The sequence below is a fragment of the Adiantum capillus-veneris genome, chromosome 2, assembly GCF_014529385.1.
Source record: "Adiantum capillus-veneris isolate H3 chromosome 2, ASM1452938v2, whole genome shotgun sequence".
In the NCBI taxonomy this organism is placed as follows: domain Eukaryota; kingdom Viridiplantae; phylum Streptophyta; class Polypodiopsida; order Polypodiales; family Pteridaceae; genus Adiantum; species Adiantum capillus-veneris.
Window position 1 is genome coordinate 128,882,605 of NC_140932.1, and position 15,588 is coordinate 128,898,192.

The following is a 15,588-nucleotide window of genomic DNA, read 5'->3' on the forward strand; positions in this document are numbered from 1 at the left end:
AAAAGGAAGCCCTTTTCTAATTGTAAATGGCTAGCAACGTACTCTTTGAACGCTAATGCAAGTTCAAAACCTTTGCATGCTGGGAGCCATCTCATTTCTACATGGGCGACTCCCTACAAACCCTCTATGCCAATCTCTAAATGATGGGAGCGATAAGCAGCAGATAAAATTAAGACATTGCCAAATCAATAACATAAACGAGGGAGGATTTCTCTCTCTCTCTCTCTCTCTCTCTCTCTCTCTCTCTCTCTCTCACACACACACACAAATTCTAGGATTGCGACTTACCACAGCATCATGAGCTTCTATGAGAGAGGCACCACATGCCTAGCTAGGTGCAGTTGGGGGCAGGGGCATTGCAAGTGATTAAACATTACAAAAAAACAATTGAGCACGCCAATTTTCCTGCATGAGAAAGGTATCAAAATCTTTGTGCGAGCTGCAGTAGAAGAACGAAATGCTAGTCCTGACCTTTTTTGCAAGTGAAAGAAGGGCTGCACGTGCCCAAGAAGGTTAGAATAAGCAGGGCACAGAGCAGCCCCATGAAGGATGATACAAGGGGACAAAATTTTACTCCTGCAGAGGAATTTGGTGGTGGTGATGATGGGGGAAGAAAGCGTCAAAGTCCGGAACCATGAAGAACCGCGAGAGATGGCACGGCGTGAAGGTGAGACGTAAACAGGGCTTGCGCTTGCGGGGAGCAGGGGGGCATAATCTAACCTGCGGTATAATGCAATCCTTGGCCCTGGGTGTATAGCACCCATCATTCTCCTCTGCTCCTAACTCCACTTCGCATGATGAGGGTCTCTCTCTCGTTCTGCTGCTACTCCAACTCTCCCCTGGCTCCCCCACCACCACCATTCTGCTTTCCCCCTCCCCTGCTCCTTCCAAGCTTCCGTGGCTGCTGCTCTCCTCTTCTTCCCATGAACTACTCCGTGCCTCTTTCAAACTGCTGCTAAACGTAGAAGCAGACACTTCACCCTCACTCCATTCCTGAGTCCCTTCCGATGAATTGGGGCATCCCACACGCTGTTGATACTCTGGGCTTCTGGAAGAGTTCACAAAGCTACTGCTCTTCTGCGACATTGAAGGTGAGCTGAGGTTTTTAAAAGTCTGTTGGGAGCTCACGTTGCTGAGCGATTCCTCTCCTCCATCAGAGTCACTAGCGAGAGAACATGCGGGAGGCATCGTATGATGGCTCGTTCTCCAGAAGCGGAAGTGAAGCCCAATGAGGAAGATGAAGGGTTGGGGTTCTGGGGAACGCAAGAATTGTGAAATTGGTGAGGGGCGTGTATGTGTATGTGAGAGAGAGAGAGAGAGAGAGAGGGAGAGAGAGACCTCTCTTGAAAATGTGTGCGCCCTCGCGTGCACAGAAGGAGGCGAAAATTACAGGAATTGATAGCAAGCCTGAAGGCTAGGCATCACTTCATGGAGACGGACCAGGACGAGGGGAGCAGGGTGAGTGATGGAGCTTGTTCGCTAGTGGAGGCGGCAGTAAGTAGAAGAGGTAGGGCGGGGGCGGTGCAGAGAACGACGAGTGAAGAGTAGTAGCTGTAGTAGAGTCGAGGGAGTGGGAAAGCGCGCGGGAAGAGCTAGAGACTGTTGACAAGCGGCATGTAGGCATTTTATACGGAGAGAGAGAGAGAGAGAGAGAGAGAGAGAGAGAGAGGCCCCGTGTGTGTGTGTGTGTGTGAGATAAGAGAGAGAAGAGATCAGGAGCGGTAGAGGCTGCCCGCTCCTCCAGACCGCACTTGTGGCCTGCCGCGTCTTCCCCGCCGGCCAGCTCGGCTCTCCTCCATTTTTAGCGCATATGTTTACGTCGCTAAATCACCCCCCACTCTCTCTCTACTAGGCCCCTAGCGTCTCTCTCTCTCTCTCTCTCTCTCTCTCTGACTCTCTCTACAGACTTGTATTTTCTGCGCCACCAATCGCGCCGCCATACCGTGTCAATAAATTTTCACATGCTCGCCCATTTGAACAGCACTTAATATTTATCCCTAATTTTGTCATTTCCCGATTTAGCTGCCTATCCCCTGAATAGGTCTCTACACACACACACGGATGAGAAATTAGAATCATTGTGCCCGAATCTACCTATATATGGTTTTATATTATTTGAAAAAAATAATTTATGAAAACTGGAAGATTTAAATCAATGAAAACAACAGGAGGCCTACCCTTGAAAGACCACCATTGCAATCTTTTTTTCTGCCAAATCTTACTTTCCGGTGCCAGGTGTCATAAATTTTCCAGAGCGCTACTAAGGTCACTTGGTAATATTCGAACCCACGACCTGAGTGAGGAAGAGTACGGAACCAATGAAGCTACCATTGCAAAATCTTTTTGTGTTCCAATCACACAAACCTTGTGCGAATCGAAGCGAACATCCTAATGAGTGCACATGGTCGCGTAACCGCATCCAAACCCATTATCGGGATCACAGAGGTCAAGTATTCAACCAACCAAGCTTGCTCCTTTGGACACCACCATTGGAATCTTATAAACGATGAAACAACATCATAAAAGAAATGCTAACAAGACTATAGGTTAAGACCGTCAACTTAAGGTCACTGAGGGGCGGGGGGGAGGGGGGGGGCAAATATCACACGCGGCAATGGCTTTTTTCCTGCCCTGAGGAGTGCATTCGATAGTTCTCGACTTTGACAACCTACAAAAAAGGCATGCCTCGTTTTTGCGAAGGATGCAGCGAGCACGCAAGGCAACTTTAAAACACTTTGTGACAAAAGTACAGATATGTTGAAGGACACACACAAGGGGTGAGGCAGGACATATTTCCAGCAATGTTTGAACTGGGACAAAATGGGGGGGCAATTAAGCATCCTTGCATGACTAATCTTCTCAAAGGAAAGGCACTTGTGAGCTCACTATTTAGGGCAACCCTTGCAAAAGCATTCCCAAACAAGATCTGTACAAACTTAATGAACATTCTACCAAAACCAATGTCAAACAACTCCATCCTATCATAAGCTTTGTCATAATCAAATTTAAAGCACATGAACTCTTGATCACTTTCTTGAGCATATTCTACTGCCTCCCACAGAGTTATTATTGCATCTAAGATAACGCCAATCTCCCTTTAATGATTTCTTTTTGTTCAGACGGAATGATGACATGCATGAAAGGATCGATTCTTCTAGCTAGGGAGAGGACAAACAGATGTTAACAAAAGTTAGATAGGTGATTGATCTCCAATTCCCTAAGTCCTCCTTACCTACCCTTTTATGAATCAATTCGGTATTCATAGAAGTAGGAAGAGCTCCTAGCCATAGTGATGTTTTCAAAAGTTTGAGAAAATAAGGAATCAAAAAATCACTATATTCATGAAAAAACCCATTTGGAAGATCATATAAATCAAACATTTTCCTGCTTTGAGGAAGGAGATAGTTTCTCTAAATTCCCACTCTATGAGGGGCTGATCCAACATCTTAGCTATATGAGAGGCACCATCTTTTTCCTTAATCCAGCTATGGTTGCTCTAGCTTTAGTGTGGTCAATGCCTCTTTGAGGGGGAGCTGAGAGAATATCCATGAAGAAGTCTATAACCACCCTCAAATTGTCCTCATGGGACTTGACAACCACTCCCTTTTTGTCTTTCAAGAAAGGGATGAAACCTTTGATTTTATTTTTCTTAGGAAGATTGAACATGCTTTTTCATGCTTATCAACTTTGCCAGCCCAATACTCTCTTGTCCAAAGCATAGATGACTTTGCAACGAGTTAGTAGCTAGGAGCTCTTCCATCCTCAACTAATCATTTAATTATAAAAGGGGAGAGGGACAAGGACTATCAAGAGGGGCTTTGCTTTCTGATTTAAAAATCTACCTAGATATCATCATCCTTCTGTGAGACCTTATTTCCCTAGCGTCTTTCTTATACCTCTTCATCAGATTTTGAGTTTCTTTTATTGCTTGATCCCAAGCTTTAAAAGATGAATTGTAACATTTAATGGCGTAAAATCTTTTGTGTAGCGGAATTTAGCATGAACATAGTGGGCATTTCATTAGAGTTGATTCCTAATGAGAATTACAAGAGTGCTTGGGTGGAGAGAGCAACAAAAAGCATAACACCTAGTTAGATAGCATCGACAATACTTTCAAAAGAGAGAGCAATTAAGCTATTGACAACAGTTGAGGACCGGATTTGCATAGAGCCGGTCCCCCCTCCAAAAGGCTTTGTATTATGGTTTCTCCCATCAAGAGAGACATTGTACAATACAATTCTTTGTGTTCCTTCAAGACGAGCTAGTGCAATGAAGATGGAAGCTTCATACACCAAGCAAAACACTTAATCAAACACAACTGGAATTATCCCCGTTCTCAGACCCAAGACCTCACACACCTTCGAAGATGGTGAGAGCTAGCAGGGTATGAGAGTAGATTGAGAGGAAAAAGAAGTATCTTACGAGAAAGAAGTACATCTCCTCACATAATCACTCATATTAGCATAGCTTAGCTTAGTAATTAGCTTGGTAGAGAAGATGAGCATGCATTGAAGCTTGGCTCTTGGTTGGATTTGCATCCACATGCCAAGAGAGTGTTGATGTAGGCTTCTATCTCACAAGCTTGGAGTAGGTGATGAGCTCTCCATTAAAGCTTGGGAGGAGATAGAGTATTTTTCCTTCACACATGGTCAAGTGTGAGAGTGTGTGTGTCCATGCCAAGCAAAAATCAGCCCCCTCTCTCTCTTGGGCGAGCCCTAGCTACTAAGTTAGTCTGGCTTTTGCCTCATTGGACCTCCCCAGGTCAAGCCAATAGGGATTAAGCAGCATAAGTGATAGCCTTCTGACATGTGTCCCCCTTTCCCCTTTTGTGAGAGCTTTAGATAATTAAATAATTAAACTAAACTCTCATTGGACCCCTTTGCCTCCTGGCCAATAGGAATCAGGCAATCCATGGGGCTCCTGAATGCTCATTGGACCCCTTGGGAGACTGCCCAATAGTCTTCTAGGACACTTAATTCTTATTGGTTTCTTTTATTAAATGTTTTTAAATTAATTAAACTAGATTTACTCTAGCCTAATTCTCATTGGTCCACTTCAAGGGTCTTCCAATAGGAATTGGGCATACCTTGTGGGCATCTGGCCTAGGGAGCTGACATATGTCCCTCATTCCCTTTGTGTAAAGGGAGCCTGTGTGTGTGTGTGTGGCTTTCTCTCTCATCCCCTAGCTTTGGGGCTCGCCCCCTCCCATGTAGGGATGTAGAAAGACTTTTTGGGCACACACTAAGCATCCAATTTTCCCTAAGGTTGACCTTTGGACACAACCTTTGAATTTTGGAACCTTAGCATTTTGGAAGTCTTAATGGGCTGAACCTTAGGGTCTTTTTAGCCCGTTGTTTCACATGGCTCTTTTGCAGATGGCCCCCCCTTTGGATCCCTACTGTGGCCGGTCTGCTAACTTAACCAATATTCTAGCTTTTTCTCCCTTGGCACTTCCCCACATTAAATGATCAGTTTAATATGAGAAAATCATTTAGGAGAATTAGATATTGATTATTATGACATGAATCGTGCATACTAAAGCCTAAGCTTGTCAAAAGGCTCTTTCACTTTTTGCTTGTCTATTTTAATTGGGAGTAAAGACTTACCTAAATGGAGCCGACCAGTTTTATAAATACATTCCTCCTTATGAAAATAAAAAATCATAAGAGCATGATCATACAAAAGAAAAGAGTTATCTTAGCCACAAATTCCTACCAAAATTCTTGCAATAAATCAAAATTCATAAAGAATTCGTTTAGTTTGGTTCCCTTTTAGCAGTCACCAGGTTGCTTATTGGTCCATGTAGTCTCGTGCTTTCTGAAATGTCCATAAGCTTGTGCCTATCAAGCACTTGTTCCCATTTCACCTTCTCTACCCCATATATCACTTGACCCAATTAGTTCCATCTATCATCTAAGACCTCCACTGTGTTGAAATCTTATGTAATCATAGAGGGGTTAGGAATATTATATAATTTTTTCCAAGTAGTAACTCTTTCTGTTACAGAGTTAGAGGCATATATAGAGGCACTAGTAAAATTGAAAGGACTGCTGAGAGAGACTACCACCCAATTTCCATTACCAAATTTAAAAGTTTGTGTTACCAGGTTTGTGTAATTATCACATGTAGCTATAGCAGCCCCACCCCTACCTTGTACATGGTCAGTTAAAACCCACTTAAACCTTGCACCAATTCTTTGTAAATGTGAGAGAAGGGTATGGCGCGTAAATTTAGTTCCTACAAACATAACTGTGGGCCTTGATGTTAGAATAAAAAACTCATTTTTTTATCACATAAGCTCTAGAAGGATATGGAAAGCCTTTGCATTTTAATGCGATGCCTTTTACATGAGGGCACTTCATTTTTTACTATTTTTAGGGGCTTTGGCCAATGAGATTGATAGCCTTGTGGGATCATTGGAGGCTTGTTTTTTCCTTTTCGATGTCATTGCAGGGCTAGAGACAGTCTCTCTTCATTTGCTTGTGTCATCAAAATTTCAATTGCCTGATCTGACGTTGAAATGGTCTAATTTTTATAGGAGACATCTTGTTCTTCCAATTGCAGAGCAAATGCTTTATCTTCACTATCCTATTTAGCAGGGCCTTGAAAATAAGGAACAAATTCTACTTCAATGTCAAAGGATGATGTAGAGGAAACGCCTCCAGTTTTCTCCATAGGGCTAGCATGGGAATCCTCTCCTCCTTTTTCTTCTTCGATACTAGGATGTTGAACTGCTTGTGATTGGTCCTTCTCTTGGATTCCAGGATTGTGCTCAGGTTCAACTTCTTCCTTGTTGATTTCTTGATCCTCTGTATTCTTTAAATCATAGTTAAAGGGAGCAAAAACATTTTTCAAAAGGGGAGTGAAACGATTTTTGCTCCTTGATGAAGAGGGCTTGGAGTTCATGGAGTTTTTACCAATGCTTTTCCTTGGAACTGGTTGGAATTCTTTTTATTTTTGGGAGAAACAACTGAATTATATTAAAGAAAAAGGAAAGAAGGTACAAAGACACATAAGGGAGCACACGAGCAATCCTGGTCTACAAAGGAGAGACAGAAGAGGGAACCTTACAAATGGGAGGATAAAAAATTTGCAACATCCTCTGAGGATTGTAATGAGATAAAGTGACCTCTCTCCACTTTTGCCATCTAACGGACTTCTAAATAGCTTTTACATCACATGATTCAGTTGTGACATGTCTGATCATATCCTCCATAATAGCTTTGCACCTGACCAAAAGAGAACCCACATAAGAAGAGAAAGAACCATCAAATATTTCTTTGTTCCTTTCAATCCAAATTTTCCATCAGTATTCCCTCTTAGACAAGTCCACATACCGATGTCAGTAAAGCTACACTCTCCTAGAAGGATAGATCTCCAAGAGAGTTTTGAATTGGCAACCTCCCCAGCCTGTTTGCAGAATTCCCAGGTTTTTTTCTTTGGAACTTGTCCACAGGCCTTTGTGTAGGGATAAGTCAAAGTAGACAACTATGTTTCATTAACATTGGGAAGGCCCAAATGCATTGGAACCTGTAGGACCACCGTTTGGCATTCCAAGAAAGCTTCCACCTGTTGTTAAGCTTCAACACAAGCCCAACACAAGATGTGGGTCCATTAATGGAGTTGAATATTTTGAGTGGTAAAATATATCAGCAAAACTTTAATAGAATATTATGGTGGTCCCTATAAATGCAGTGCAGCTCCTCCTTTACTCTGAGGATTCTACTGCATACCAAATCAACACAACCTTGAGAAATCCTAAATTGCTGCATCAGTTGCTCAACTGTGAGCCAATCCCTGTCCTTATAAACATCTATCGAGTTTCTTAAACCTGCCTTGAAACATTTTTGAGCTTTCCTAAATAGGTGTTGCCCATGTGCCTTTGAGAACCAGCCATACCAAATGGAGTCTTGCAGTCACACTGCATTGCATAGAGTCTGCCTTGAGGAGCATCTACATATATCGCATAGAGCAAAGGCCCAAAAAAGGACAACCTTGTCTAATTGATTTACACAGAGGGATAGCATCAGTCAAAGAACCACTAAGTGAAATTTTAGCTATAGCATTCCCAAATAGTAAATGCACAAAACTGATAAATTTCTTGCCCAAACCCAAGTCAAAGAGACTCTACAGTATAAATTCCCATTCAATCCTGTCATATGCTTTGTCAAAGTCTATCTTTAAAAAAATGAAACTCTGATCAGTCTCCTCCGCATAGTCCATACCTTCCCAAATAGCAATGATAGCATCAAGAATATACCTCCCTTTAATGAAACCTTTCTGCTCTTTCATAATAAATTGATCCATAAGAGGGCTAAGCCTCCTAGCTAGAGAGAGAGAGAGAAAAAACATTTATACACAGAAGTCAAACAGGTAATGGCTCTCCAATTAGATAGCTCCTCCCTTGGGCCTTTCTTGTGGATGAGTTTAACAACTTTAGCATTAATAGAAGGGGACAGATCTCCTTGAGCCAGGGCTTCTTGCCAGACCAACATTTGATATGGGACCCAAAAATCTTGATATAGAGTATAAAATTCATTAGGGATACCATCTAGACAGAGTAAATGATTTATCTTCACTATCCTATTTAGCAGGGCCTTGAAAATTAGGAATAAATTCTCCTTCAGTGTCAAAGGACGATGTAGAGGAAATTCCTCCAGTTTTCTCCATACGGCTAGAAGGGGGATCCTCTCCTCCTTTTTCTTCATTGATACTAGCTCGGGGGGGGGGGGGGGGGGGGGGGGGGGGGGGGGGGGGGGGGGGGGGGGGGGGGGTTAAATGAAAAAAAAAGGCAATTTAACAGACATACATTAAAATGGGGATTTTTATATTCAAATTTTGGAAAAAAATCCTAAAAGAAGGGGTCATTTTATTCATCCAGACATGTTAAAAGAGGGTTTTTTCCTTGGAGTCCCTGAGGAGTTCCTAGAGTTTTTACCAATGCTTTTCCTTGGGACTAGATGGATTTTTTATTTTATTTTTTGGAGAAACAACTGAATTATTTTAAAGAAAAAAGGAAAGAAGATACAAAGACACCTAAGGGAGGACAGGAGCAATCATGATCTACAGAGGAGAGACATTACAAAAGGAAGGGGGAACATCACAAATGGGAGGATAAAAAAAATTCAATGACATACATTCTCTGAGGATTGTAATGAGATAAAGTGATCCCTCTCCATTTTGCCCATCTAAAGGACTTCTGAATAGCTTTTATATCAAATGATTCAGTTGTGACATGTCTGAGCATATCCTTCATAATAGCTTTCCACCTAACTGTAAGAGAACCCGCATAAGAAGAGAAAGAACCATCAAATATTTCTTTGTTCCTTCAATCCAAATTTTCCGTAAGTATTCACCTCTTAGACAAGTCCACAAATGGATGTCAAAAAAGTTGCACTCTCCTAGAAATATAGATCTCCAAGAGAGTTTTGAATTGGCAACCTCCCCAGCTTGCTGCAGAACTTTTTTGAAGCATGAGTTGTGTTTACATGTGATGAAAAGGTGAGCCAATGATTCTTCTTGAGCCATACGTCTCTTACACATGCCATCAACAATTCCCAAATTTTTTGCATTGGAATTTGTCCACAGGCCTTTGTGTAGGAAAAAGCCAAAGTAGACAACTATATTTGATTGACATTGGGAAGGCCCAAATGCATTAGAACCTGTAGGACCACTGTTTGGCATTCCAAGAAATCTTCCACATGTTGTTAAGCTTCAACACCAGATGTGGGTCCATTGATGGAGCTGAATCTTTTGAGTGGAAACATCTCTGCAAAACTTTAATAGAATATTATGGTGGTCTCTATAAATGCAGTGCAGCTCCTCCTTCACTTTGAGGATTCTACTATAGACTAAATCAGCACAACCTTGAGAAATCCTAAACTGTTGCATCAATTGCTCAGCTATGAGCCAATCCTCATCCTTGTAAACATCTTTCCAGTTACTTAAACCTGCCTTGAAACATTTGTGAGCTTTCCTAAATAGGTGCCACCCACGTGCCTTTGAGAACCAGCCATACCAAATGGAGTCTTGATGTCGCACTACATTGCAAAGAGTCTAGCCTTGAGGAGATTCCCAATCAACTTTTTAATATTCCCAAGCTTTCCAGAACCTGCAAGTCAAAATAGAGCCCCTAGGGGTAAAATCAGCATTCGAAATAAGAAGATCTTCAAGTGGGAGACCTTGCCAGGCTTTGTATCCATTGAGGTAGAACTTAGAGGTGTTCTTTTTTACGAGAAAATCTCAGTAGTCAAGGGAAGAGACTTCTCTTAAAATCCATTTACTCTCCAGCATGACCACTTTTGCAGGTTAAGAATGCCCAAGCCCACATTCTCCTTGCCACTGCAACAACAGATTTGCCATGACACCTTAGGTATTTTGCTACCACAGTCAAAGCATCCCCAAAAAAACCTCCTTGCCATTGAGAACAACTTGTTTAATTGATATTGAGAGGGCAACCAACATTCTAAAAAATACACAACAAAAGGCAACAAGTAATGATTGAGCATAAAGACTCTGGCTGACATACTTGGTTGATGATTGTGTTGTTGAAAAAGATTCCTCTTGAATTTGTCTAGAACCCACTCCCATATTTGATTGAAGGATACTTTGAAACCCATAAAGATACCAAGCAACCTAAAGATTTGGCCATCTTCAATGGTTTTACATCCTGCAAACTTGATCAGTTATGGACATGTACCTTTGAACACTTTGAACCCAATTTTAGAGTGATTAATAACTGAACCACTAACTAAGCAAAACAGTTTTAGAGTGATTAATAACTGAACCACTAACTAAGCAAAACAGTCTCAGACTTTCCCAAAATTTCTCAACTGAATGACTGTCATTACTTATCAAACCATTGGTATCATCTGCAAATTGTTGTACACACAACTCATCTTCTGACCCTCCAATCGGTATCCCTTTTATTTTCCCATTGGCCATCAGATCTTTTACCAAGCAGCCTAGAGCATCTCCAAATATGGCATAGAGAAAAGGCCCAAAAAAGGACAACCACCTCTAATTGATTTACGCATAGGGATAGCATCAGTCAAAGACCCATTAACTGAAATTTTAGTTGTAGCATATTCCCAAATAGTAAATAGTATAAATTCCCAAATAGTAAAGGTTGAATGGGAATTTATAAATTTGACTCTGCAGTATAAATTCCCATTCAACCTTGTCATATTCTTTGTCAAAGTCTATCTTTAAAAAAATGAAACTCTAATCAGTCTCCTTAGCATAGTCCATACCTTCCCAAATAGCAATGATAGCATCAAGAATATACCTCCCTTTACTGGAGCCTTTCTGCTCTTTCAAAATAAATTGATCCATAAGAGGGTTGAGACTCCTAGCTAGAGAGAGAGAAAAAACATTTATACACAGAAGTCAAACAGGTAATGGCTCTCCAATTAGACAACTCCTCCCTTGGGCCTTTCTTGTGGATGAGTTTAAAAACTTTAGCATTAATAGAAGGGGACAGATCTCCTTGAGCCAAGGCTTCTTGCCAGACGGACATTAGATATGGGACCATAAAATCTTGATATAGAGTATAAAATTCATTAGGGATACCATCCAGACCAGGAGTCTTACTAGCCTTCAAATTTCCAATAGTGTCTCTGAGCTTCCCCTCTGTTATTGGTAGATCCAAGAGCTTAGCCAGCTAAGGAGAAACGATTTTCTTTCTCACAGAGGCTAATTTAGCTCTGGCATTAGTTATCTCATTATTTCTCAGAGGGGGAGAAGAGAAGATATTGGAAAAGTAAAGCCTGGTAATTCTCCATTCTTCTTTTGGTCTTTGGCCACCATGCCATATTGATCTCTCAACAAAGGAATAAAGTCTTTACACTTTCGTTTTTTTAACAATTGAAACATTTGTGCATTGGGCATGTCAATCTTGCCAGCCCAAAAATTTATGGTCCAAGCAAGGGCACCCTGGGCTTCAATGAGCTCATCCTTTTTCAGCTTGTCTTTTGAGGTCAAGAGCTCCAAGGGAGGAGAGTCAGATGGATGAGATGTTTCAAGCAAAGAAATTTTCCTGTTAATCATCATTCTTCTGTGTGCCCTAATCTCTCTAGCTTTTTTCTTATATTGAATCAATGCATGTTGAGTCTGCTTAACAGCACTATCCCATGCAACAAATGCATTATTGTGCATTTCAAAAGCATTCTTGAAAATGTTATGAACCGAAGACTTAACAAAAGGGAGCTTAAACAAAGAGCCATCAAGGTGTGGCCAGTGTGCTCTAAAATGGTGTTCACCTTTTTGCAGTTCAAAAATCAAAAGCTTATGGTCAAAAAGCAACAGTGAGGATTCAGCCTTGCAAGAAACCATCCAATGTTCTTGAACTAGATCCACAGTCATATACATTATGTCCAATCTCACATACATGAAGCAGTTGCCCAGCTTATTGTTGGACCATAAGCACTTGCTTGTCCACCAGCTCCTCCCAAGCATTTTTTTCATTCCCCTAAATGACCTGACCCAAAGCATTCCATTTGTCTTTAATATCGGTGACCATGTTAAAGTCACCTACAATAACCAAAGGATTAGGTAAAGCAAATAATTTTGACCAAACCGGTCTCTTTTTAGGCATAGAGTTGGAAGCATAAAGGCATACAACAATGTAATTGAAAGGGTCATTGAGGGATAGAGCTATCCATTTACCCTTAGAATCATACATGACTTTGGTAATCATGTGCTCATGCCCCAAGTCAATACCAAGAGCAACACCCCCCTTCCCTGCAATGTGGTTAGTAGTAAACCATTTATGATTTCTACTTATTCTGTGTAAATTAAAATCTAATTCTTGGCCTTTGACCTTCACCTCCTACAGGCAAATAAAATCCAAGCTGAGCTAAAGATCAGTAATCCATTTTCTGATGGAGACTGCCTAACTAGGTATGTAATGCCCTTGCACTTCAAAGAGACTCCTGTGATGGTTTGATTCATTTTTAAAAGTTCTTGGAAGGTTTAACTGCAGACAAGACCTGTAGATAATTTTTTGAACATGCAAAGTATTCCCCAGTCGATCCTTTAGAGTGTCAGTATCTTTGAGATTTGCGTCGGTATTCACTTCAATAAGAAGTTGAGGATCCCACTTGGGATTAACACTAGTACTTTACCCACCTGATTTCCAACATGTTTTAGCCATGGGAAGAACTCTATTGGGAAATCAAGAAAATCAATCCACACAGGAACCTTAGAAGGCTTTTTACCTTTGGGATCAAATTCCTTGTACCACTTAAAGACACCTTGTACCACTTAAAGACAGACAGGGGGGTATTTCTGATTAACCATTGTCCCCTACTGATGACTTGCAAGGCACTATCTATTTCATCAAAAAATAAAAGATAATAGTTGTTCGAGGTACTACACTTAAGTAGGGATGAGGTTTCTAGCTTCCCATTCCTGGGAAATCCATTGCTTCAAAACTTCAACAGGGGGTCTAATCCCGTGACACAATTCAATGACTACTCTATCTTGCAGATGCTTGAACCAGCTTTCCAACTCCGCTATACCCATGGTGACCTCCCCTCGTGGACACCCACATTGGTGGGATGTGTTAGCATCTAGATCTTTATTAGAGGCTAGATCAACATTATCCTCCTCTGGAGAAGCTCTGTCTTGACATGTCTTAGGAGTATGACCACCCTCAAAATGGGTATTATCAAATTTAGCAGGGTTGGTTGCCCATTAATGTGCTCACTTTCTTGATGGGGGTCAATATTGCTCCAGACATTTGAAACAGTGGTAACACGACCTTCATGCATAGGGGGATGAGGACTTACTTGTAAAGGAATTTAATGAGTAGGAAATAAGACCGCAGGGTTAGGCATTGATTCAAATAGTCCAACCTCAGTTGTTCGGAGACAGAATAGGTAATTGATGAACGTTATTCAAAGCATTGAAATTTGAGCGATTCTATAACACTTGGGCATAGGAGCCAGGACTGTTGGAGATGGGCCTAGGTGCCTTCACCTGTGTGAGAGGAGAGAAGTGGTTGAAAGTCAGCTTAGGGGTACTCCTTGAAGCAAGCTGGAGACCCAACCTTGTTGCAACAGGTGGTGTCTGCTCAACATTCCTCACCACACCATTTAACAGTGCGTCTTGCAGTGTATCGTGCCTCCCTCAAAGGGGAAAGGCACGCGTTGAAATCAGAAGGAAGAAACTTTAGGTAGTGTACAAGGAGAGAGGAAAAGGGAAAGGCTTGGCTTCAATGTGCATGCCCTCGGGGGATTCCCATAGTATGGAGCTTAGAGCTCCTCAGTATCCTCTCCCTCTCCTCGTTCTTCAGTCCAACATATTGCTTTATTGTTCGTGCTTGACTGACTCGAGTTTTGCAAGCAATATTTTTCTGTTTTGGCTCAAGGGACTTCCTCATGAACATTCTAAGGCTTAAGGTTAGGGAAGTCCTTAATAAAGTGACCCTGCTTTGTCATAATAATCAATATCTAATTCTCCTAAATGATTTTCTCATATTAAACTGATCATCTAATGTGGGGAAGTGCCAAGGGAGAAAAAGCTAGAATATTGGTTAAGCCAGCAGACCGGCCACAGTAGGGATCCAAAGGAGGGAAAATAGGGATCCAAAGGGGGGGCCATCTGCAAAAGAGCCATGTGCAACAATGGGCTAAAAAGACCTTAAGGTTCAGCCCATTAAGACTTCCAAAATGCTAAGGTTCCAAAATTCAAAGGTTGTGTCCAAAGGTCAACCCTAGGGAAAATTGGATGCTTTGTGTGTGCCCTAAAAGTCTTTGCACATCCCTACATGGGAGGGGGCGAGCCCCAAAGGTAGGGGATGAGAGAGAAAGCCACACACACACACACACAGGCTCCCTTTACACAAAGGGAATGAGGGACACATGTCAGCTCCCTAGGCCAGATGCCCACAAGGTATGCCCAATTCCTATTGCAAGACCCTTGAAGTGGACCAATGAGAATTAAGCTAGAGTAAATGTAGTTTAATTAATTTAAAAACATTTAATAAAAGAAACCAATGAGAATTAAGTCTCCTAGAAGACTATTGGGCAGTCTCCCAAAGGGTCCAATGAGCATTCAGAAGCCCCATGGCTTGCCTGATTTATATTGGCCAGGAGACAAAGGGGTCCAATGAGAGTTTAGTTTAATTATTTAATTACCTAAAACTCTCACAAAAGGGGAAAGGGGGACACATGTCAGAAAGCTATCACTTATGCTGCTTAATACCTATTGGCTTGACTTGGGGAGGTCCAATGAGGCAAAAGCCAGACCAAATTAGCAGCTAGGGCTCGCCCAAGAGAGAGAGGGGGCTGATTTTTGCTTGGCATTGACACACAAACACTCACACTTGACCATGTGTGAAGGAAGAATACTCTATCTCCTCCCAAGCTTTAATGGAGAGCTCATCACCTACTCCAAGCTTGTGAGATAGAAGCCTACATCAACACTCTCTTGGCATGTGGATGCAAATCCAACCAAGAGCCAAGCTTCAATGCATGCTCATCTCCTCTACCAAGCTAATTACTAAGCTAAGCTATGCTAATATGAGTGATTATGTGAGGAGATGTACATCTTTCTCGTAAGATACTCCTTCTTCCTCTCAATCTA

General features: G+C 41.7%; 1 protein-coding gene across 1 annotated transcript; it reads right to left on the reverse strand.

Moving 5' to 3' along the window:
* Positions 1-447: 447 nt before the first annotated feature.
* Positions 448-1,610, reverse strand: LOC147463608 (uncharacterized). The gene has a single exon (XM_086489821.1). It carries the CDS (start codon positions 1,186-1,188, stop codon positions 571-573), a length of 618 nt encoding a protein of 205 aa, XP_086345947.1. The 5' UTR covers positions 1,189-1,610; the 3' UTR covers positions 448-570.
* Between the last annotated feature and the right edge of the window lie 13,978 nt (positions 1,611-15,588).